Below are 25,237 nucleotides of genomic sequence, written 5' to 3' on the forward strand. Positions count from 1 at the left end.
ACACACACACACACACACACACACACACACACACACACACACACACACACACACACACACACACACACACACACACACACACACACACACACACAGTACTGCCCTACTGAGTGTGAGCTGATTTAAAGTGTTTTTTTTTTCTTTTTAAACAGGCCAGTGGTGAGTGTGAAAGCACAAGAACAGGTGAAGCAGCTTGTTCAGCTACTCATAATAATTGTTTTATTCTGTAAGGAGAAGGCTGGAATGGAACGGATCCAAACACTGCAGCCACACACACGCAACTGCTTATGTTAACATCACTTACTGACAGCCAAGTGACAATGAGTGAGAGGGAGAGGAGGGAACCAGTGCTGGCACACACTTATCCTCCTCCATCATCCTGGAATGTGTCAATGTGTATAATGTAGAACAACAGCATCCACTTCCAGTAGAACCTCTTAAAGCCTCTATACTTAGTAAACTAGAGCTGAGTTGAATGGCTCTGTCCTTGATATGCTCTTTTTCCCTCTACACCAAATCTTTTCGCCAAAAATAGCCAGCCCAATCTACAGTACTAGATCACAACGCATTGCAAACATGTACTGTATATTGGCAATTTTTCAATCCCAGAGTTAAGTGGTTAACTCAATGTGTGCATGCTTATCGTTGAGTGTGTGTGTGTGTGTGTGTGTGTGTGTGTGTGTGTGTGTGTGTGTGTGTGTGTGTGTGTGTGTGTGTGCATGCATTCATTATCTGCGTCCATTATACCTGTATGTTTGTCTGTATGTGAGTGCGTGTGCATGCACTCTCTGAAAACGTGTGTTTGCACACATATGTGCATGAAATACAGTATGCCGGCTCTGAGCAGCAGTTGCAACTCACATAGGAAATTGAGCCATTACAACAGGCAGGCCCCAGAGATCAGGGAGGGGTGTTGGACACAGGAACGACAGCCAAACACCGCAGGATTAGTCTGCTGGCTTCCAAATCAACCTGACTCTCTGCTTTAACTCAACCACACTTGGCAGAGGGAAAAAAGGCGTCTTAAAAAGCGGCAGAGGTTTCCTGGCTCATAATCAAATATAAAACAACCAGCGTTTGGAGTTAAACTTTAAGAGCACTTAATAAAATGATTGTTGTAATGAAAATAATAATTGTATTATAATAATGATTGTTGAAGTTTAAATGAGCTGCTACATGGAGAAGTTTGTTCTTGTTGTTGAAAATGTGCGGGTTCCCTCGAGTATCACATAATTGTATGGAAATTCAGAGATTCAAAGTCCATATGACACACGCACACACACACACACACACACACACACACACACACACACACACACACACACACACACACACACACACACACACACACACACACACACACACACACACACACACACACACACACACACACACAGGCTCTACTGTTAGAAAAGGCCTGTTTAACCCATTAAGACCTGAGGCCGATTCTACAAATGTCTTCTAAAGTTTTCTGAAAAACTTATGTTGCTATATCAGTGGTGCTCAAACTTTTTTTCATGTCAAGGACCCCAAAAATGATATGTATTTGGCCGCGGACCCCCATCTCAAATTGTTTTGTTCCAGGGACCCCCAGAAGCAAAGATTTGAGTTAAAAATGTTTTAAAAATATGCTTTGAAAATATGTACATTTTTAAAGATTTGCAAAAATCTTCAATTTTTAAAAAGAAATCTACGAGCTCATACCGCGGCATGAAGTCATGCGCTATGAGCTTGTATATCTGCTATATTTCTATTTCATCATGCGTCTCGCTAGCCAATCAAAGCACACCCTTTCAACATATTGTCACGTGTCACGTGAAGCTTGACCAATGTTAGCTTGGTGGACACACGGAAGGACGAGAACGAGACAATAATGGTTAAAGGCTAAAATCTAAAATGACACAGATGCTTTCTCGGTTTTAATGGGTTAAAGAACTGTGGTCTCCCTGAGGTTAGAGAAAATGGGCTTATAACCAGAAGGCTGTTGGCCTGAATCCACAGACCAGGTAGGAAAATCTGAGAAAAAGTCAAGAAGAAATGTGACCTGCTCTTCCGAAACCATGTTGCTGCTGAACCATATTTTGACATACACCATGATTTTCATGTCAAAAAACTTGACATGAAATAACCACCTGGATAAGTATCCAGCCAACATATCCACTAACAAAGGAACGTGCCATAGGAGGCTTAAGGCAGGGGAGTGAAAAAAATAAGATACATTCCCATGAAACAAGTCAGTCCAAGTTAAACAAATTAAATATAAATAAAACAAACTAACTATCTAACTAAATCATTGGTTCCCAAACTTTTTAACTCGAGACCCAAAAGAGACATTTTATGTCTCCACGGGACCCAAAGCAGTGACAATAGCAGATCTACAAGCTCCCAATGCATTGCGATGTGACACGTTGTGCGCTTGTAGATCTGCTATTTTCACTACTTCTTAATAGTATTTTTTTTACATTTATGGAATTCTGTTTTTTAAATGTATTTTTGATTTCTGAAAATGTTTGATGTTTTAAAACTTTTTAAAAATCTTTTGAAATAATAATAATAATAATAGAAAACCGTAGTAAAAGAAAAAAGCTATTTACTCGTTACCCATATATATGGGTCCGTGACCCAAACAAGGGTCCCCACCCAGTCTTTGGGAAACACTGAACTAGCCTAAATAAATAACGAAATAAATAACTAAATGAGTATAATACTCTACAACCCAAGGCATAAATAAATACAATAAGCAGAGAATCAATGTCAAGACGAGGTACATAAAGACCACAGTAAGAGGAGCTCTGACACAATTAGGTTAGTAACAATATAAATGGATAAAAGGACCTGAACGTATCAAGTTTAATTATTATGTGTGAGAAAGACTGAAACTAAATACCTGTAATCCAATCTATGTTGCCATTGCTGCAGAAAGCAAGACGCTGAATAGATAGATAGATAGATAGATAGATAGATACAGTAGATAGATAGATAGATAGATAGATAGATAGATAGATAGATAGATAGATAGATAGATAACCAGAGTAATATTGGTGTGGGAAGATGATCTCTGATAAAATCAGGTCAGAAACAATGCATGTGGAGGATCATAAGTTTAAATCCTTTATGATGAAAAGTACAAAAATAAAAAAAAGCTCAATTCTCAAAAACAATCCAATCTCAATGGGATAGTTCAGTAAGGTAGACCTTCAAACCAGCTAAACAATATAACGGCACAGGAAAAACATTCAGGGTAGATTACCACTGAATCCCCTCTCTCATTCTCTCTCTCTCCCATATATCTTCCCATTCCATCAGCCCACTATCCTCAAATAAACTGTACAGGATTGCTTATAGTTGGATTATACACTATACAGGTTTGTTGGACATGTGCCTATTTGTATGGATGTTTTCTTCTTTTACTGCCATTTTACCTTCTACCCTATTATGTTATCTACTGTAGGATCACCTATTTTGTACTTTTGTATCTTAAAAAATTGCTAAAATAGACTATACAATAGTAATAGTCTACAAGCTCACAACACGTTGCATTGCAACACATTGTGAGCCTGTAGATCTCACCATTTTTTCACTATTTCTGAAAATGTTTAAAAGAATTAATTGATATTATTGTCATAATATAATATGAGTAACTAGGTTGGAGAGGCTTATTGTTGGTATCTGCCGAGAACACGGGAGTGTTCTCCTTTTTATCCTTTGTACATAATAGTGTTTTGTATTTGTTGATGACATGTATTATTGTGTACATTTTTTATGCTATGTTGATGAATTGAATACATAGGACCACAATGGAAACAAGTGCCAAGACTTTTTTGTGTTATCCTCTTAGCCTTAGTGTCTGACTGTACCATGTGCTGTTTACATTTTGGACTGATAAAGTATTCAATCAAACAATCAATCAATCCGTCTATACCTGTTACAATGTGCTAGAGGAGCCGTGCTACTCATGAGCTGAATTGGCGGTGCCCGGGATAGAACTCATGACCTTGTGGTCCAAAGGCAAGAGCTCTACTGACGGAGCTACCCTGACACATATCATCATCACAATATTGAGATATTTGATCGGATTTTGTCCATATTGCCCTGCCCTACTCTCTCTCTCTCTGTAATGAAAGGAAAAGCTCATCCAAACGTGGGAGGGAGGATTTGTTTTTCTTTCGGTTCCTGTATTACTTCTGATTCAAATAGAAAAAAAATCACGCACAACACCCCAAAGCCGGGACAAATATCCAGTTAGGATAAAGGCTGAATCCCTCTCAAATGAACTCTAAAGACCCTCAGAGGAAGGCAGAGATGAGCCTGTCATAACATGGCAGCATACAACAAAGAGACCCTGTTAACCCTGTTGAGTCCTGACACAATTAGGTGAATCTGAAAACAGGTGAGGGTTACTTAAGTATTACAGCATGGCTTCTTCATGATGAAAAAGAGACACAAAAAAACACTTTTGAAGCCAATCTAAATAGTTTCCTGAGTGCTGATAAGGAGAGTAAAAACAGGAAATCAAAACAGGATCACTCGAGTGATTTGAGCAGAGATAAAGATACAGGTAGGGGATCTCTTCCAAAGGAGCTTTGATGAAAAGGGTTTGAAAGGAGATAATGGGGGCCTTAGTCTCAGTAGACAAAAGATCAGAAAAGCTTGGGGTTTTGTCGGTAAAATGGAGACATTTGGGTTCACCAAGTACAGTGTCTCCTGCCCGCCATTTCTCTCTATTACTGTACCTGCCCACCATTTCCACCTCTCCTTCTCTCATTGATTCCTTGTCACTCCATTCCTTCTTTTACTTGCTCTCCTACTAGACGAACTCTCTTTCTCACTTATCCTTTACTTCTCCTACCCTCTCCTCTCTCCATCTCTATATCCCCTTCATACACTCTGTCCATCTTTCATGTCTCTCTGTCTGCCTCTGTCCATCTCTTTGTCCGTCCGTCCGTCCGTCCGTGCGTGCGTGCGTGCGTCCATCCGTCTGTCCGTCCGTCTCTTGCTATCTCTCTGTCTGTTTATCTGTCTCACATTGTACAACTAACTGCTCTCTGCTCACTTTATTGACAATGTCCCCCGTCTTCCTATAGGCTCTCATTTAGCCTGGTAATCAAGAGGAATACATGCTGGATGTGTGTGTGTGTGTGTGTGTGTGTGTGTGTGTGTGTGTGTGTGTGTGTGTGTGTGTGTGTGTGTGTGTGTGTGTGTGTGTGTGTGTGTGTGTGTGTGTGTGTGTGTGTGTAACAGAGCATGGCAGAGGTCTGTTGAGAGAAGAGATATAAAACAGGTAACGGTCTGTACTGTATACAGTAACCACAGCTGGACCAACACAGTTTACTTTACTGATATGGACACTCTATACACCTTCCTCCTCTGTGTGTGCGTGCCTACGGTGTGTACGTACGTGCGTGTGTGTGTGTGTGTGTGTGTGTGTGTGTGTGTGTGTGTGTGTGTGTGTGTGTGTGTGTGTGTGTGTGTGTGTGTGTGTGTGTGTGTGTGTGTGTGTGTGTGTGTGTGTACCAGTAGTCAGTAGTCTCAGTGGTTCAGTAGTGGGGGTCGTGGTGTATTTGGTTTGGCAGGGCAACGCATCGAGCACCCTGGACATTTCCCTGTTTTTTCCTCTCTCTCTCTCTCTATCGTCATATAAATGTCTAAAACGTAATTGGAAAAATGTACTGATGCAGTCACTGTACAAGTTCCATTTTTACCGCATCCTGCTGAAATACTGCCACACATTCTTTCCTCAAACAAAAACAAAACAATCGGATCTTGTTCTCCGTCCAGCTGTCACATGGAGTGGTCTGGTAACTAGCTGCATGTCACACGTCACATGGACGTCACATGGATCGCTCTGGTAAATCACAGACAGGTTATGACTCATTTGTGTGGTGCAACAGCTTTAATTTTTGTATTGTGCAATTCATGACTTTAGAAGCAATTTTATGCTATAACTAGTCTCGCACTCCCTGTGAATGAAAAGTGTGAACGTAGTGAGAAGGTGGTCCAACTGGCCCCAGGTAACTAGCTGGTGGTCAGACGTCATGTGGAGCGGTCAAGAGACAATGTGCAAGACTCTTTTGCATTCTGTCTGCAGTACTAATAGACCTGTGTAGGATGAACGTCTGAAGGATGTCTGTTACAGACCCAACCCCTCTATACACAGTAGTCAACATTTGTTGTTTTTAAATGTGCTATACAAATAAAAGTCTGATTTGATTTAGCATGCCAGATGCACATGACGTGTGATCACCAGAAAGTAAAATCCTGTGTTAACTTATTTGTTCCTCTGAGAGTGTACAAATGGAACCAATTGGACTCCTGGAACCAAATGAACTCTTACGGATCCATTTTGTTCCATGGGTCCCAATTTCCCAAATGTTAAATTAACATTTACGATTTTACTGTGTTTACACAGAACCAACACATAGATGGTTTCAATAACGTATACTGCAATAATGAAACATTGATGCAGTATTACGGTATCTGTTGAATGTCATCATCACCCCATGTTAGAGCGTGTCACACCTTGCCTGTGTTTAAATCACGTCTGAAAACTCACTTGTACTTCTTGGCTTTCGATGATTCAGACTGAGAGTTGCTGTTTCCATCAGGCAATGTGTCTATGTGTTGCACCCTCTGTGTGTTTTTTACCCCCTGTTTATTGTTTATTGTTTTATTCTAAGCATTTTATATTTGTTTACTGAGTGTACAGCACTGTGGTTCAACGCTGTTGTTTTAAATTGATAAATAAAGTGGATTGGATCTGCGTTATTAGCACAAATAGCTAAGCCGAAGTAACGGTAAACATGGACTTCTGATGGTTGTGAACGAGTCAAAGTCAGGCCGTAAAAAGACTGGGTTGTCAGACACAGCCAGGATGATCAAATGTGACACTGATGAGGGGTGCTCCTCTCCAACAGTTGAACTATTTCCTGCTTGAAGCACCCAGGGCGCTCCGCCAAAAAATGCTGGACGCTGGGTTAGAGGAGCGCTCCAGCATGTCTTTACTCTTTACCATAGAAATGCATGGCAGAAAGGCACTGGCAGCACAAAAAACGCATTCTGTGGACGAGGCCCCTTAATGTACGAAAGGAAACTGTTGCTATGACTATCAGTGTATGAACACCTCATAGATGTGGTGTAAATGCATTACAGTAGACTACAGTGTCTTCCACTATAGTTCACTCACCACCCCGGGTCTTGGGTAGGGCACCCTGCCCTCATAGGCTCCCCACTGGTAGTCGGGACCCTCTTTATGAGCGAAGGGACCGTTGAAAGCTTCTCTGATGTCAGCCATTCGGTACACACACACCGCAAAGCCCTGGAACACATTACTGAAGAGGGATGGGACCGTTTATTGGACTGCTATTGAAAAATCAAACCAATATGACTTGGATAAAAACAGCACTTGCGCGTGGATCAGAAATACGACTCAACCAGGGCTTTATTTTATCTCCCCAAAGATATCAGAGCTTTAGATTCACATGAATTTTTATCATCTGGGAAAATTTAGATAACGTTAAAATTTAATGAATAGCATTTTTCCCCTTTATGAGGCCATTTGATATATGATGAATAGATGTATTGTCCGGTGACTACGTGGCGTGATAGAGGAGTCTGCCAAAGATACAAGTTGTGTGCGTGTGTGTGTGTGTGTGTGTGTGTGTGTGTGTGTGTGTGTGTGTGTGTGTGTGTGTGTGTGTGTGTGTGTGTGTGTGTGTGTGTGTGTGCGTGCGCGTGTATGCGTGTGTCTTACCTGATGGTGCTGAAGATAGCGTACACATCTGGGTTTCTCTCATCTTTAGTCCTCAACAGGAATACATCCTCTGTTTTACAAACCAACACAATACCAGTCAGTGTCTGTAAGTGCGGGATTTTGCATGCATGCGTGTGTGTGTGTGTGTGTGTGTGTGTGTGTGTGTGTGTGTGTGTGTGTATGTGTGTGTGTGTGTGGGTGGGGGGGGGGGGGGGGGGGCTTTTTAAACTCCTTTTTTTAAATAGGAGAAAATCCCGTTGAGAATAAAAAACATCAATTATGGCCTTGGGATATAACTGTCAACTTATTGTCCTTGTGTTTGGGAGTCTGGGCCAAGTTCACAAACTTGTGCTCTGTGGCCTGCAATTGGGAGGATTGCAAAAGATAAATGCAAAAAAGTTGGCTAAATAGTGTTCTGTCTCAGCTATCATGGGCAGTCTGTCTATCATTTATCCTTGAGTAGCTAAGGGGGGAGAAACAAAACATCTGTCAAATTTCTGTATAGTATGTCATCAATGTGTTATCTTTTTTCCTCTGTGTGTTAATAAACATGTGCAGCAGTTGTATCTGGTTTGACCATATAATGCATTCTTCTTCGGATCAATGTTGTGTTGTAATACATGATCTATCATGTATTGTGCTTTTTTTGTGCGAAAATAATTCAACTGTGTGTGTGTGTGTGTGTGTGTGTGTGTGTGTGTGTGTGTGTGTGTGTGTGTGTGTGTGTGTGTGTGTGTGTGTGTGTGTGTGTGTGTGTGTGTGTGTGTGTGTGTGTGTGTGTGTGTGTGTGTGTGCATGCTTATTACCCAGTTGGTTGAAGTGTGTGTCGATGCCATGAGGTCCTGGTACAGAACAGACCAGTCTGGCTTTGATGAAGGTACTCCATTTACTCACTAGAACTCTCTGTCCTCCTACATCATTCTGGTGAAGAGAACGAACACACGCACACACAAAACCATAAACTATCATTAGCCTACAGTCTATTATATATTCTATATACACTTCGTCATATGACACACAACGCATCGCAATGCAACACGTTTTGAGCTTGAATAGGTAAGTTATTTTAGCTATTTACAAAACTGCTGATAATGACCGGCCTGAGAATCTAATAACACGATGAATACAAACACACACACAGTAGTTTTTCTACTGTGTCTCTGCCTTGCATGAGCGCCTCTCTTGCACGAAGCACGACAACAGCGTGAATCGCTGACATGCTTTGCTTTTTTCTGGTGGTTTTCAGGTGCGCATAAAAGTTATTATTTTTTGGTGCAAGGCGCAGAGTTGCACCTTCCCATTTTGATCATGTGTGGCAACAAAATGGCCAATGTTTATGAAAGGCTCATCCTAGAAATATGGAGTACCTTAAGCGCCGCCTCGCAAGTGCTCTGAGCTCTTTTGCCTGACGTGGTCTGCCTATTAGGAATATTAAAAGTTATATACGTATATCCTGAGTATCAATTGAGACAACAGATGTGTTATAAAGTACATGCCCAGCCTTGTGAACCTGCGTTGGTTTACATTAAGGGCTTCTATACAGGGTGTGTGTGTGTGTGTGTGTGTGCGTGCGTGCGTTTGTGCGTGCGTGCGTGCGTGCGTGCGTGCGTGCGTGCGTGCGTGCGTGCGTGCGTGCGTGCGTGCGTGTACAGTGGTCACCTGTTCATTCATGCACGATCTTCAAACGGCCACCTATTGGACATCAGAGGTTTTCAAAGGTTTCTTTAGGTACCTTTCAAAGTTGACGCCCACAGATTCTTAGCGCCTCCCATTGAAATGATTAGAAAGTGTAGTGTGGCCGTTCAGCCACGAGGTGGCGCTTGGTATCAAAATGTATTTTTAAAAAGTAAGTAAGGCCTGTGTTCAAAATGTTAATTGAGTAAAAGTACAAAAGTATTGGCATCAAAATATACTTAAAGTACCAAAAGTAAAAGTACTAAAATGTTTGAAAGTAGCCGATCTACGAGCTTGTAGATCGTCTATTTTCTAATGGCCGTGGTATAATATAGGGCTAAAGTGGTTAATGTATATTTTATCTAACTATATAAATGGCGAGCAACTTCCGCACCCTCGGTGGTGACACCCCACAGCTCTGTTATCGACTAAACAACGCACCGCCAGACCACATGTCGCCTACTGACTCGCCACGCCGGCCGCGCTGAATTTACGCCTCGCGTAGGGGACATCTCACTGCTCACTACACCGTTTCCACCGCGCAACATAATTAATTCTACTCACCAAATGTCGGACAAAACGGAAGGGGAGCCCGCTTCGTACCGTTTACCGTGCGCACGCCCTCATCACCACAACAGCAGCCAGCCGCTGCGGGTTTTTTTTCCTTTTTTTCAAAACTTTTTTTTTGGTCACCATTTTCTCCAGGCACCATTTCTGGTGTAACGTCGGGTGTTTCTTTTCACCAGCCAATCACCTTTCACGTTGCCACGTCCGTTGCCACGTCGCGCTGACGTACGCTAAACAAGCGCTGCCGTGCGCACAATGCAAACGAGCCCAAAGGCGCGCAAAAATAAGCCGCGCATTGCTTAGACACAAAGTCAGACCTGGCAACGCAGCCTACGCCAATCATGTGTGAGAGATCTACAAGCTATGGGCCAGAGACGCCACCGTATCTTAGCAACAACTACAGCGCTCACTCTCATTGGTCGTGTCACGCTAACAGCAGTCTCCAGACAATGGCATCGCAGACAGCTTGCTGTTACTGCTGTAGCCATCACAGGCAGTTGCAGCACGACGGACAGGGCGCTGTGATAGCTGCCATGTCGCTAACGCTAACCTGGTTGTCATGCCTGCAGCGGCTGTGCAATCACTTTGTCAACAATGCACGTTCGTGTGGTGAATGTCTATATTGCTGCTCAGTTCGTCCATTGTAGATGGTGTATGTTTGTGTGTGTCTTCTGGAGAACTATTTAGCTCCACAGCAACTACAGTAACTAACGTAATGGCAGGACCGCCCCGTGCAAGGCATGTTAGGCTGCATTATGGTCATGTAGTAATTTCAGATAATTTCGCTCCGATTAGAGCAGTGTCTATCAACCCTTTCACGCCGCCCCCCCCCCCAAATACACGTACTTGATCTGGGCCCCCCCCATTCTGTTTGACTCCGTTCCACAAGTAAATATTGTGAAAATAGCCGATCTACAAGCTCGAAACGCCTCACGTTGACAGGCTTTGTAAGCTTGGAGATCAGCTATTTCCTACATGATTGCCTCTTTCTTACATTCTTTGCCAATGTGGCCCATGTTTTCATAGCATAGTTTATTGACTACTTCTGTTGCAGAAATGGCCATTTCCTTTACTTTCGGTTTTTTATTGTCTCCGCCAGGCCGAAAGGCATGGCGCAAGACTATGTTTCACCCCCTGTCCGTCCGTCTGTGATAGCTAATCTCTCACATCGTTGACTTGATCGCAGGAAAATAACAGCCCGATGTGGAGTGTCAGTGAGAGCTGGATAAACGACGTAAAATGTGTCAAAAGGAGTCTGTCAATCTGTCGATAAATGAACACATGACGTCGGTGGGAGAGGAGATATTGTGTCTTTTGGACAAACTGCAGCGTGGTGCTGATGTTTGTTGTGTGAAGCAGCTTAATGTCAGAGTGTTTGGCTTGGAGCGCCTCAGTGCGGCTGCAGAGTTCATGTGCAACCTCTTCCAGAGAGACACAGAGACACTAGAAACTCTGCTGGGGAAAAAAAACACTGCTGGGCATTGACTTTCCTATGGACATTGATCTACACACTGCAGGTATATCTGCTACACACACAACATCAAACTACACACTGCAGGTATGATGCAGCGTTTGCATTACAGCCAGCATGCCAGCGTAGTTCCCATATGGTTTCAAGGTGGGCTAAACCATATGGACCCCATGTCAGCAATGTCAGCGGCATCCACTTCAGTCCCAACTGCGATGCCCATGCAGGCTATAAGTAGCTTCTACCTGGCCCTTAGGTGGGCCCCAACTAGCCATGTTTATGTGGGACCAAGGCGGGTCCTAACTGGGTTTGCCCATGCAGGCTTTAACTGGGTTCTACCTGGGCCCTAGCTGTACCCTAACCAACCACAGTGCAGTGCCCATCGCTCCAATTGTTGTGACGTCAGGGCTCTCAATACTGCACATTGGTGGAGGAGGAGGGTCCGCAGGGCGACCGCACACATCGCTGAACCAATGGTAGCCCACGGATGTTTCCTCTGTGGATTTACAATCTGCCCCTCTATGCCACATATCATCCGCACTACAGGGTCTTCACTGACCGAGCCACGGCCCCACTGACCCTCATGACGCTACGCCACTTAAACGTGCGGCAGCATGCGCTGGGTTGCCAGGTTTGCACAGCCTGCGCCAGAAACAAGCAACCACCTTCATGAAAAAAAAAAAACACCGAAATGGTCCGCAATGTTCCAGGGGTGTCCCCGCGCGTCCCAACACTCCACAGGGGGTCAGTGGACCATCAGGGGGTCCGCGGACCCCCTGTGGACCCCCTGAAACATAACAAATATTATTTCTTCAAATTTTTTCCTTTTTCAAAAAAACTTTTCCCCAGTTTCACTCCGGCGATTTGGGTCCCCCAATATACACACGGCCACGCTGGGCCCCGTGCGCGGCTGGGGTTGAGGGGGGCGTAGCCCCCCGAAACTCTAGTAGTTTTATAATCAGTGTTGGGCTATTACTTAGGAGAGTAATATGTTACGTATTACTTATTACTCCTTTGAAAAGTAATACTATTATGTTACTTATTACTTGGAATCAAGAGTAATATATTACATATTACTTTATATTACTTTCCCCGTGCCCCCCCCCCTAAAAAAAAAAGACGTGTACAGTTTTTAGCCTTTTAGAACTGAATCCAATTTAATGGAACAATAGAAAACAGTTTTTATCTTTTTAAGTATTTTGCTGCTACAGATTCCATATTTGGAATTGGAACAATAATTGTCCTTACAGGAACAACATAAATCTGAACTGGACACACTGGCTGCAGCCTCTCAAAAACTGAAACAATAAAGTAAACTTTTTGAACATTTCTTAACCTTTTCACTTACAACAGTCAATATTAATTAGCCAAAGTGCAAGGGGGGGAGAGAGGAGAGGAGATATAGAGCAGTGGTTCTCAAACTTTTTCATGTCAAGGACCCCCAAATTGACACTTATTAGCCCGCGGACCCCCATTTCAAAAGATATGCCAGGGACCCCCATAAGAGAAGATTTTTACGTCTCTAGCAGTGATTCTAAACCATTTTAATTTCAAGGACCCCCAGTTTGACATGCATTAGGGCTACAGACCCCCATTTAATGGCATTTCTATCACTTGGACCGCAATTTATAATGTAAAATCAAACGGGTCCATTTGGTTCCATTTGTACACTCTCAGAGTTACAGACCCATAAGGGTCCATTTGGTGCCTAATCTATCATTTAGCTGGTGACCCCCTGGAACTCCCTCAAGGACCCCTGGGGGTCCCCGGACCCCACTTTGAGAGGAGAGGTGAGGAGAGGAACACTGTTCTTCTCCTCAGCAGCAGTTTGTTTCTATCAGACTGTCTGTCAACGACATGCAATGACATGCAAATTAACTGGTTTAACATCTTGGCCATCTTGGCTTCACGTCATCACAATGGACTCAGGAGTTGTGCTCTCCCCCCCACACACAAGCACACTTTTATTTTGCAGTTTGTTTTTGTTAGATTTTTAAGTGGATTTGCTAGTTTCGTTTTTAGTTTGTGAAAAGGCCTAGTTTTAGTTGAGTTTTTAAAATTAGTTTCAGTGTTAATTTTACTTGTATTTTTGTAAGTGTATTCAGGGGCAATATTCAACAAACTCAGAATAGTGAAAATGGCAGATCTACAAGCTCACAGCACGTTGCATTGCTACAACTGCTGTTGTCATTGGCTAGAGAGAGAGAGAGAGAGAGAGAGAGAGAGAGAGAGAGAGAGAGAGAGAGAGAGAGAGAGAGAGAGAGAGAGAGAGAGAGAGAGAGAGAGAGAGAGAGAGAGAGAGACTTAAATCAGGGGTCTTCGACAGGAGGTCCGAGACCCCTAGAGGGTCCTCAGAGTTACTGCCGGGGGTCCGGCAGTAACGTGTGGTTCCACAGACTGGTGGGAACAGAGGTACTGTAGGGGGGAGCAGAACCTGATAGCAGAGTTCCTCAGCTTATTTGGAATACTGTAGTGTAGGCTACACAGTATATCATTAACATAACCGGTTTTGCTACCTGCTACCTACCTCCCCCCTACTGTCTGTCTGTCTGTGCCCACACGCTGCACAGTCAGACACACACACACACACACACACACACACACACGATGTGCAAGTGTTTGAAAACTTTAGTTACTTTGTAGATTTTGATTATTATTATTACAAAACATACATTAACCATTAACCTTATATAAACGTTGTCTATTTAAAAATAGCAGAACTAAGCTACACGTTGTGAGCTTGTAGATCTGCTATTCTACATTTTGACATAACGTGTGAAAGAGGACTTTCTGCATAACAAGTAGAGAGAAAGAGAGGGAAATACTCCAGTAAAGTAAAACATAAAAAATAAAAAAATCTTTACTTATGTACAGTACTTGTGTAATGTAATTTGTTACACCACAGTAAAATGTTTGAAAATACACTGTTGTGTAAAATGTTTGAAAATATTTTGATGCCAGTACTTTGTAGTTTTACTCAGTAACATTTTTAACACAGGCCTTTTACTTGTAAAAGGTAATGTAATTTTTATATTGTGGTAAAAAAAACTGGACATTCCGCATGGAATTTGCAAGCTCATAGCCTGGGATTCAAACCCGGGCCGTAAAATCACTGGACATCAGCTTTAACCACAAGAGGGACTCTTACTTAAAGGGATATTTCACTTTCAAAAAAACTTTTGGTCATTTTATGGTCTACTCAGGCCCTTGTGAACCCCCCAGACAGTTTTTAAGTTGCTTGATTCAGTATTTAGATATTTGATATTCATTTTATCAGCCACGCCCCCTTCCTATACAAACCCATTGTAACTTCAAACTCTATTTTTAACCCGTTTAACCATCAAAAACACCCGTCCTTGGTTCTGGTGACTCACCCTGCCCTCCTAATGCATGAGAGGGCCGTGTTTTTTTGATAACTTTTTTCATTTATTTTTAATATATTTTTTTTGTATTTAATTTTTTCATTTTCCAAAAAAATATATTAAAAATAAATTAAAAAAGTGATCAAAAAAACACGGCCCTCTCACGCATTAGGAGGGCAGGGTGAGTCACCAGAACCAAGGACGGGTGTTTTTGATGGTTAAACGGGTTAAAAATAGAGTTTGAAGTTACAATGGGTTTGTATAGGAAGGGGGCGTGGCTGGCAAAATGAATATCAAATATCTAAATACTGAATCAAGCAACTTAAAAACTGTCTGGGGGGTTCACAAGGGCCTGAGTAGACCATAAAATGACCAAAAGTTTTTTGGAAAGTGAAATATCCCTTTAAGCATCAGAAAGATACACGACTTAAAACATCCCATCAGAGAGAATTTGATGCATTTAGGATTGACCTTAAAAGGCAGGTGATGCCCAGTTAATACTGAAGTCAGAGAGAGAGGGGTGCTTGAGCTAATGTGAGCATTTTTTCCACCACTGAGAACACGATTTCAAAAAAGATAAATTCTCCCCCAACCCCCTCTCCCTGCTGACTGTAGCCTACCTAACTGTGTGTGAAGGTGGCCAAACTTGTTTTGTGACAACAATGGCCAAGCTTGAAGCCACTGACTGTCTATTAGCATATGTTAACCATGATCCTCTCTCACTGAATGAAAGGAAGGGGTCGCGACCAGCGTTGCCATGTTTGCTTATTATAAGCAACCTGTTTTTCTGTAAAGTTGCTTGTAAATATCTGTAGAAGCTGGCTGCTTTTTATTTGAGAACTTGAGTTGCATATAGGTTTAATGTGCTCATGTGGCCTATAATAATCAATCTCTTTTGGGCTTGTTTTCATAGGCCTGTTTGCTTATTTCTCTCGCAAACTCTGGCAACACTGGTCGCAACAGCTGTCTCCTATGACTGAGAGAGAGAAAAAAAAGAATGAGAAAAACACTGGCTTATCCTCTGTTCTTTAATTGTTGTTCTTCAGTGGTGGAAGAAGTACTCAGATATTTTACTTAAAGTAAAAGCCACCACATATACCACTTAAAATACATGTAGAATGTCCCGTTTCACAGGTTATCAAAATATATAAAAATCCTTTGAAAATAGCAGATCTATAAGCTCACAACGCATCACATGGCTATTTTTAAATAGCCAACGTTTATATAAGGCTGAAGTGGTTAATGTATGTTTTGTAATAATCAAAATCTACAAAGTAACAACTGAGTTTTCAAATAATTGTAGTGGAGTAAAAGAACAATATTTGCCTCTGAGATGTATAGTGGAGTAGAAGTAAATGTACTGAAAATTGGAAATAATCTAGTAAAGTAAAAATACCTAAAATCTTTACTTATGTACAGTACTTGAGTAAATGTCATTTGTTACTTTACACCACTGTAAAATGTTTGAAAATACACTGTTGTGTAAAATGTTTCAAAATAGCATTGTGAAAATTGTGAGCTTGTAGATCAGCTATTTTCAAATAGCCTATGTATAAAATAAAGTAAAAGTACTGGAAATTGGAAATACTCTAGTACATAAGTTTGTTTTATTAATTAAATGATGAATTGTCTGCATTCATAAGTTCTCTAATGACTTCTGCTTTTAAGAAATAAACTGCAAGTAGAGTAATTGCTCTCCTCTGCTCTCTTCTGCCACCTACTGTCCACCTAAAATGAAAAACTTAAAACACACCCCCAAGGCATAGCCACACCCCCAACCTTTCACAACCTAAGGTTATGGTGGGTTATGGTGGGTACCTTTCAGAGACTCCGGTGCGTATGTGAATAGGTGACCACTGTATGTGTTGGAGAGTCAGAGTACAGAGGTTACGGAAATGCTAACAGTCTTTTTCTGCTCAAAGGATTACAGTGCAGAGGACAACTACACAGGGACTCATAATGGACAGGAGGGATGTAATGAGGATCAGTGGTGATAATTGCTTTCTTGGCAAGAAGTTGTGCATAGGAAGCACTGATGACTGTGTTTGAATATGCCTGAGGGAGACATGGAACAGAGAGTAGGAGTGAGTACAATAAGCCAATAATGAAGAGAGGGAGAGCAAGAGACATGACATGTGTGAAAGAAAGACAGAGAAAGTTAGGGAGCGGTCAGAAGGAAGAAAGGATTGTGAGAAAGAGAAAAAAGAAGAGACCAGAAAAGGACAGAGGGATAGAAACAAAAGAGAGTAAGACAGAGAGAGAGAGAGAGAGAAATGGAGGAGCGGGGGAGGACAGTATGTGTGACATGTGGTGGCTGCAGTGTCTCACACTGTATTGACTTCTGGCACAGAAGCCTGTTCGGGAACACCTGCAGCTGTGTGTGTGTGTGTGTGTGTGTGTGTGTGTGTGTGTGTGTGTGTGTGTGTGTGTGTGTGTGTGTGTGTGTGTGTGTGTGTGTGTGTGTGTGTGTGTGTTTTTGTGAGACTGTGCATATGTGCAAGCAGACATGCTTGTATGTATTTTCAGTTCGGTTACAAGAGAAAAATCATGGCGTGAAAGAATGCGGGACAGAGAGTGTGACATGTGTGAGATAACGGAGTGCATGGGAATTACACCGCAGCCATCTGACAGCTCTGTGTGGGTGTGTGTGTGTGTGTGTGTGTGTGTGTGTGTGTGTGTGTGTGTGTGTGTGTGTGTGTGTGTGTGTGTGTGTGTGTGTGTGTGTGTTTCAGGGGGAGCCAACGTACATAATATCATTGCCAAATATTGGCATGCCTTCACAGACCCTTGTGATAAGTCTCCATTGTCCCGAGAAAGTCTTCCAATGTGTGATAATGCCCTGATGAGCCCTTGCCTTGTGTTGCAAAAGCCATTACCTCCTCTGTGTTAGCACAGTGATGCAATAGCTAATTCTAGTGTCCAAACTCTGGTATCTCACTCATCTCAGATTTCATCTCAAGATGCAAGATTTGTACTGCGTGGCTCTGCAGCCATCTGTAAGAGGGTCGGTCTCAGAGGTGAGGTGAGGCGGCCGTGTGTGTGTGTGTGTGCGTGCGTGCGTGCGTGCGTGCGTGCGTGCGTGCGTGCGTGCGTGCGTGCGTGCGTGCGTGCGTGCGTGCGTGCGTGCGTATACTAGCCTAGGCAGACAGACAATCATTTGTAAGCCTGATTGCTTGTGGGGGTATTAGCTTCTTCGGAGCCTAGTGCCCTTGGTCTTGTACTTTTTTCCATTTTAATTTAGACATGACCTTGCTATAATGTAATCATGTTGCGTGTCATCAAATGGTGACTCACCGCACACACTCGTCCTACGCGGGTGTGTATGGCCCCCTCCCTGTCCCCTGCCTCGGACGCCTTCTCCGTGAAGAAGAAGTAAACCTTATCATCGTCCCTGTCATCGTTGTCTGGGATGAGGTGGGCCGCTATGAACCTGGGGTCTGGAGACGACAGAGGGAAGAAAGCTGAGTCAGACACAGAGAGAGTTCAAGAAGGGAACATAAGCAGAATATGAAATGGGATAAATACTGGTTAAGCTCACACTTTTCTAATATTCTATAGACTCTTATTTAAATGAATTGGTTGTTATTATAACAACCAATTCATTTAAATAAGTACCATAGTTATTGCTTATAGTTTGATAGAGCACACTGTAATTTAACTCTGAAAGTGTATACATGTAACCACTCTAACGGGTCCATTGTTTGTTTCCATTTGTTCACTCTCTGAGTTGAAGGAACACTCAGGAATCACTTTAGTTTCTTAACAATACCATGCAACAGTTTCTGGTCCGTCTCTGTCCTCATGGTGGAACGGCCTCCCATACTCCTGAAGATCACAGAGTCTCTGCCCAGGAAGTCTGCTGTCAGCCCTGCATACAACTCCCCACCTTTATAGGGAGACAGAGGGAGAGAGGGGAAGACAAAAGGGCAGGCAGAGACAGGGAGACAGATACACACATTGTGACAGAAGGAAACAGAGAGAGGGACAATGAGGGACAGACACACAGGCAGACAGTGAAACAAAGAGAGACAGTGAAGGACAGAGGCAGACAGAGAAACAAAGATTGACAATGAGGGACAGACACACAGGTACACAGAGGAACAAAGAGAGACAACAAAGAGAGACAACAAAGAGAGAGTGAATGAGAGATCCAGACAGAGAGACATACACACAGAGAAAGGACAATCCGTTATAAAGCAGGTCAGACAAATCCCCAGCTGAAACGCGACTCTCACATCCTCCAGTGAGACCGGCATTCAGCAACGCTCTCCCTCCACTTTCCCCTCTGATCACTCTCATCTCCGGAGGTGGTAGTAGCCTAATGGTAAGTCAGTGAGCGTGAGATTGGAAGATCGCCAGTTAAAATCCCCATACAGTCTGGGAAACTCTGGGTGGAAGTATACCTTTCCTCCTGAGAGGGTGATTTTCTAGAACAAACTAAATAGACTTGTGGTGAGTTAATAATTTAAACAATCTCTCAATCTTTCACTTGCATAAGTATTATTGGCATCATTAGAACAAATGGCCTTTTGACTCAAATTTGTTTGGGTACAAGGTCAAGCGTTCATAAAATGATATAATGAATAAGAACATAGACCACAACCACAAATGCATGTGATTTCACTGCAGGGGTGCAACAGTTCATTGAACTTAACCATTAATCAATTACAAAAAATAATTGATTTGAATAAAATAATCGATTTGCAAAAAGAAATTAGATCTACAAGCTCAATATGTGTTGCATCGTGATGCATTGTGAGCTTAATCAGACCAATAGAATTAGTTGATTATTTAAAAAACCTGTTTTGGGGCATTGATATAAAAAATAAATACAAAGATAGTTGCTTTTCGAATATTTGATTAATCAAAAAAGTAATCGATGCAATAGCTAAGAGGATAATCGGTAGTTACAGCCCTATTTCTGAGACAGCAGCGTTGTTAACCTTATTAAGAACAAGATCCTAACCTTGGTTTTAGAATAAGACCACACACCAATATGTCCACAACCTACAGTATATTTATGTTCATTTCTTTCAGAGACATTTTGAAAGTTTGTTAAAAAATAAAATAAAATAAAGAAGCACATCAATAGTCTATTTCTGTTTCTATGTAGCCTTTCCATGGCCAGACATCATACTTCACATAACAAAAACACTTGGATAGAAGTCCAACTACTGACAGATTGTCTGTTTGGTTAAACTCTGGAGAGTAAGACAGTTCCTTTATCGTTCTTCTTATCATTTGTGCCATTTGGCAAGAGTACAGGTACTGGATATGCACTCATGCACGCGCATGAACACACATGTACTGTATGCACATTGCGCGCACACACACACACACACACAGCACAGATGTGCATACAGATGCACGCATGTACAATATACACCTATACAAGAACACATGGACAAAAATATACATTGCCACTTACACACACACACACACCTGTGTGCACACGCACACACACACACGCGCGCGCAGACACTAATAAGTGCTGACAGTGCGTGTGTACTTGTGCTCGGTCAGTGTCAGTGTGTGTTCAGTGTGAGGGATCCTGTAATTAAAGAGAAGGCAGAGATAAGAGGAACAGATCAGAGGATCAGTGGCTGATGAATGAGACTTTCACCATCTTCTATTGGTTCTTTATCTTGCTGTCCCAACCTCCTAGCGTGTTCATTTGTTTCCTGCACCGCTGTGTTCTAATTCTCTCTCTGGGTGTGGTTCTGTGTTACTATCCCTGTATCTTTTTGTACTGTAGCTCAGTGCTTCCTTTGCTTCTCATTGCTATTTGTTCCAAATTGTCCGTCCGTCCGTCCGTCCGTGTCCGTGTGTGTGTGTGTGTGTGTGTGTGTGTGTGTGTGTCTATGCATATTCAAACATCCACACTGATTGCACTCACACAAGAGCACAGACATGAAAAATAAATGCATACATTTACTAATGCGCAAAAAGGCTTGTCACTGTTTTAAATCAGACGTATTTCACAACCCAAATAGTAAATGACATACAGAGAGAAACACCCTGACTATTTAACCGAGTCAGCACAGAACCAGAACCAGAATATGTGTGTGGGTGTGTGTGTGTGTGTGTGTGTGTGTGTGTGTGTGTGTGTGTGTGTGTGTGTGTGTGTGTGTGTGTGTGTGTGTGTGCGCACAGTACATTATGTGTGTATCTCTGGTGTCTTAATAACTTAAGCTGGCACGCATTGTGTGCTCATGTATCTGTGCGTAACTTGTGTGTGCATGTGTGCTCACATGTCAGTCCCATAGAAAGCTCCCCTAGCAGCTGGGTTATCATAACTTTCACAACACAGCCAAGATCTCCATCAGAAGATTGAAAGGTCAAGAAACTAACATGGAGAATTTCATTGTATGGCATTTTACATTGTTAAATGTGACAGCTCTTATAAACAATGCTTCACAAATCAATGGAAGATTCAATATAGAGTCAGGGTTCAAGTCTACCTCATGACACATGATATTGTTATTACACCACACAGTAAAATCCATAGTGTTAACTTAAATCCACTGAGTTAAATTAACACCCAGGAATTTACTGTCCGCAATAGATTTCATCCACAGAGACAGGGCAGGAAACATACCAGTGAATGTGCTGGCAAAGGGGAGGTTGGGGTCGTGTGGGACCTTGCCCCGTCCATTCTCCACGTTGGTAGGGTCCATGGTGAACACATGCTATGAGAGAAAAGTAAATAAAGTGAGGATTAGAATATATTTGTCATGTATTGAAATGTTGTGTCTTCTATCTAGCATACTGCTACTTCAAGGTGGGACATGCAACATACTGTATACACATGGACTATTTCAGCCATGGCTAAATCATGTTGAATTCATGTTGTGCAATTCAATTCCATTGATTTTCATAGTTCTGAAGACCATAAAACATCGGAAAAACAATGAAACAAAGTCCACAAAATAGATGAAAGAGAAGGCAGATGTAGAGTTGATTGAGTTCACGCAGAGACAATGTCCCGGGTCCTATATTCCAACTAAGCTTTCTGCATAGCTTGACAGTCCAGGGACAAGGGCCCGAAGAGTAGCTTTTTGATTCAGCCCAAAATGTATGATTTAATCGCCCTTATAGTGAACTCATTTGTTTGTCTGAGAACCAGGGGAAAGTCTGAGAAACAGGATGATAGAGCGGTGTAGCACAGGTCAGAGTTGAGACCAGTCTCCCAGCCCATCCTGTTCACATTAACTCTCGGGGGCTAAACTGTATAAAGCTGGGTCAGGAAGTTGTAATGAAATATTTAAGAACTCCGTAAGGAAGTGCTTTCTAAAAAAAAAAAAGTATTCAGCTCCCTGTAGCACTGTCTGGCCCTGCTTACCTTGCACATACAAACCACATGGCATTATATGAATGGCAACTGCATTCAGCTCACCCAAGGCATGGACTGTACTGAACAAATTGCCTTTGTTTCACCAAATGCAGAACCCCTGGTTGTGAGTCAGCTCAGATTTGATCCAGCACCCAGGGAACAAGGGAATATGAAACTAGCATGAAATAGGGCCTCGATTTGATTCATTTCAGACCCATTATTTTCCCCACTTTAGTGAGTTTTTACCATGCCAGAAGAGTCCGGGTGTGAATGAAGGGAGATCAGAACTATTCAATTGCAAGGAGAATTGGGGAATATGGCAACGGCAGAACCAAGGGGCTGCTTTCATCATTTAGAACCTCACTTTGCTTAATTGAGCCTGCCAAAAGAGTCAGGGTGTGAGTGAAGTCAGCTCAGACCTGCAGAACCCCACTGTCCAGGGAATGGAGGACTACTCAGATCTGGACCCAACTTTCCTCCTTCTTTGGTGAGTTTGGTGGTAAAACTAGTGCACCCAAAGGAGCATGAGTCACTTAAGTTGAAAACAAAATCCAGAGAGTATGAGAGAGTAGCTTACTAGAGGCCTAATTTTCATCGCTGTCGAATGGAGAAAAAAAACCTGTTACTTTTTAGGAAATGGGGAAAAAAAGAAAATCTGTTCTAATGGATCCAATACGGTTATTATGTACTCAAAAGCACTTGTTAATAATTTCCATTGGTAAATATTTATAAAATCCACAGACCCACTTTCAGCCTGGTGTCCCTATACTGTGAATGTCATTATAGGAAAACACTTTCAAAATGTGCCAAAATATTTCTAAAATTGTGAAAATAGGAGATCTATAAGCTCACAATGTGTCACGATGCAATGTCGTATTAAGTATAAAATAGGGCATTGATTTATGAAAACATATAAGAAGATGAAACATGGAGATGTTTTCAAGTGATGAATTTAATGTGCCAGCAGTCTGGATGTGAGTGAAGTCAGTTCAGACCTACACAAGTGCCCAGGGAACAGGGTACTGTCGAGTTATGCCCACATTGATCTCCCTTCTTTGGCGAGTTTAGTGGCACAAGTTCAAACCCAACCAAATACCCTGGGATGTAGAGAATCATAGCCACTGTACTTGAGTGAAATACGCCGCTCAGCTGCCCAAAAAGTGAGGGAATAGGAGACAAGCAGGGCCCCATGGCCTAGTTTGGGGGTTTATTTTTTGATTGAGGGCCATGCTACCCTCATTTTGCTGAGTGCAGTGTGCCAGAGAAGGTGAACTAAGTTCAGATCAACTCAACAGTGAGGGCAGATGGAGCTAGCACTGTATGAAGGCTCCATAACAGTGACTTAACTGTCCCTCCAGTGAACCCTGCGTGTGTCAGTGTGTCCGTTCCTTTACTAGACAATGGAGTATTGTTATTGAGAGGGTGAGTCTGTGACGGTCGAGGAGCCACTGGGGAGATGATGACATTGAAATCAGCTGGATAAAAATACACAATACAAAAAAGCACAGGGAACAATACACACTCCCACGCATTTCTAATTTTTGTACGTGCACCAGTGCACGCGTGTTCAAAACCTCAAACAGATGCTCACTGAGACCACTGTGGCGAATCACTGTCACACGAAAGCCTCATGCTTGCATTCAGGGGTTTACGCATATTTTTTATGGAATTAACGGAATGAAAAATGACAATATCAGTTTGATCTCCCTTGCTCCCTCCCTCCCTCCACAAACACACAGATCACCTTGCTGGTGACACAGAGGTGACCATGGATAATAATAGTGTGAATAACAATAGTCCGCTCCCCTTTATCAAAGTACGACTGGATTTCCTTGGTTTTATAGTCTTTCCAGTAAAAACATCCCTTCCGCTATGACGCACACACACACACACACACACACACACACAGGTATTTTCGCTTATTCAAACTGACCTGATTCTTGTCCTCAGTACGACTGATGTTATTTTTGGCCAAATATTTCAGGTCTGGTTTTTGTACAAATTGACAGATTGGAATCCATTTTCCATCCATTTTCCATGTATAACCTACCACTTGGCATTTTATATACTCATCCTCCTATAATTCTACAAACCTCGGTGGTGGGTGGTGGTGAGGCCAAAACTGTCTGCCCGGTTCTCCTCAGTGGCTGGAGCAATTGCTCTGCATTTGCACACACACATTCACCATTACCATGCCCACGGAACTGCAAAGCCGGTTTTTCGATTTCACCAAACGTCAGCTGTTTATTAGCGTTTTTATGTAAAAGACTGTCGCCATGGTTACGGCTGCCCAGCTGCAGGATGGCCCCGCGAGTGATGGGATGATCAAACTGCGCATGCGTCGAATCCACAGACCCACTGTCTGCCACAAGCTTTTTGATGTAAATACAGTATGCCACATTTCTGTGTGTAAGCAGTGTTTGGTTTAGTTGTTCAGTGCTTCAAGAGGTTCATTAATGAACAGCATTTATACTGATTTGCTCACATTCCACCTTTTTTATTTCCATAACGACTATTTTTGGCTTGTTCATTTGTCATCCTCAAACTGTCACCACCTCTCCCCCTCTCTGGTTGCCAAGCGCCCCTCCCTCCAGAACGCTCTGCTGTCTGATTCTTTCTCTCTCTCTCTCCTATGTGAATGTGTGTCGAGTGTCGACTCTTGACATTTGTGTGTGTGTTTGTGGTACTGTATACGTATGAGGGTGTTCCAGGGGAACAGCACTGTTCCCTGTGTAGCTGATTAGTGACTGTCCAAGTCACTTTCTCCACATTTTGCCAAACCAAATACTCATAAACCCACAATGGCAACTGAAACCCACCCAGCCACCCACGTGCGCCCACACACACACACACACACACACACACACACAAAATGGAGAAAGAAGACAGAGCGAGACCTACAGTAAGTGAGGTGTACAGTGTCACCATACAGCAGTCCAGCTGTGGTTATTGTACAGCGATAGAGAGATGTTCAGGTCAGGTCTTAAACTCTCTCTGCCAAGCCTAATACACCATGACCCCCCTGCTGACACACACACACACACACACACACACACACACACACACACACACACACACACACA

General features: G+C 42.6%; 1 protein-coding gene across 3 annotated transcripts in view; it reads right to left on the reverse strand.

The window, feature by feature from the left end:
* The window catches only part of sema3bl (sema domain, immunoglobulin domain (Ig), short basic domain, secreted, (semaphorin) 3bl), a 96,903-nt gene that overhangs the window by 13,067 nt on the left and 58,599 nt on the right, over nt 1–25,237 (reverse strand). For all 3 annotated transcript variants that reach the window (XM_084069077.1, XM_084069078.1, XM_084069076.1), the window contains exons 5-10: nt 21,420–21,510; nt 18,591–18,707; nt 18,116–18,258; nt 8,557–8,671; nt 7,751–7,820; nt 7,184–7,328 (exon numbers count right to left, since the gene is read on the reverse strand). In XM_084069077.1, the coding sequence (XP_083925203.1) occupies nt 7,184–7,328; nt 7,751–7,820; nt 8,557–8,671; nt 18,116–18,258; nt 18,591–18,707; nt 21,420–21,510 (681 nt within the window). The remainder of the gene's footprint in view (nt 1–7,183; nt 7,329–7,750; nt 7,821–8,556; nt 8,672–18,115; nt 18,259–18,590; nt 18,708–21,419; nt 21,511–25,237) is intronic.

The sequence above is a fragment of the Gymnoscopelus microlampas genome (genome assembly GCF_963454915.1).
Source record: "Gymnoscopelus microlampas genome assembly, chromosome: 10".
Taxonomy (NCBI): Eukaryota; Metazoa; Chordata; class Actinopteri; order Myctophiformes; family Myctophidae; genus Gymnoscopelus; species Gymnoscopelus microlampas.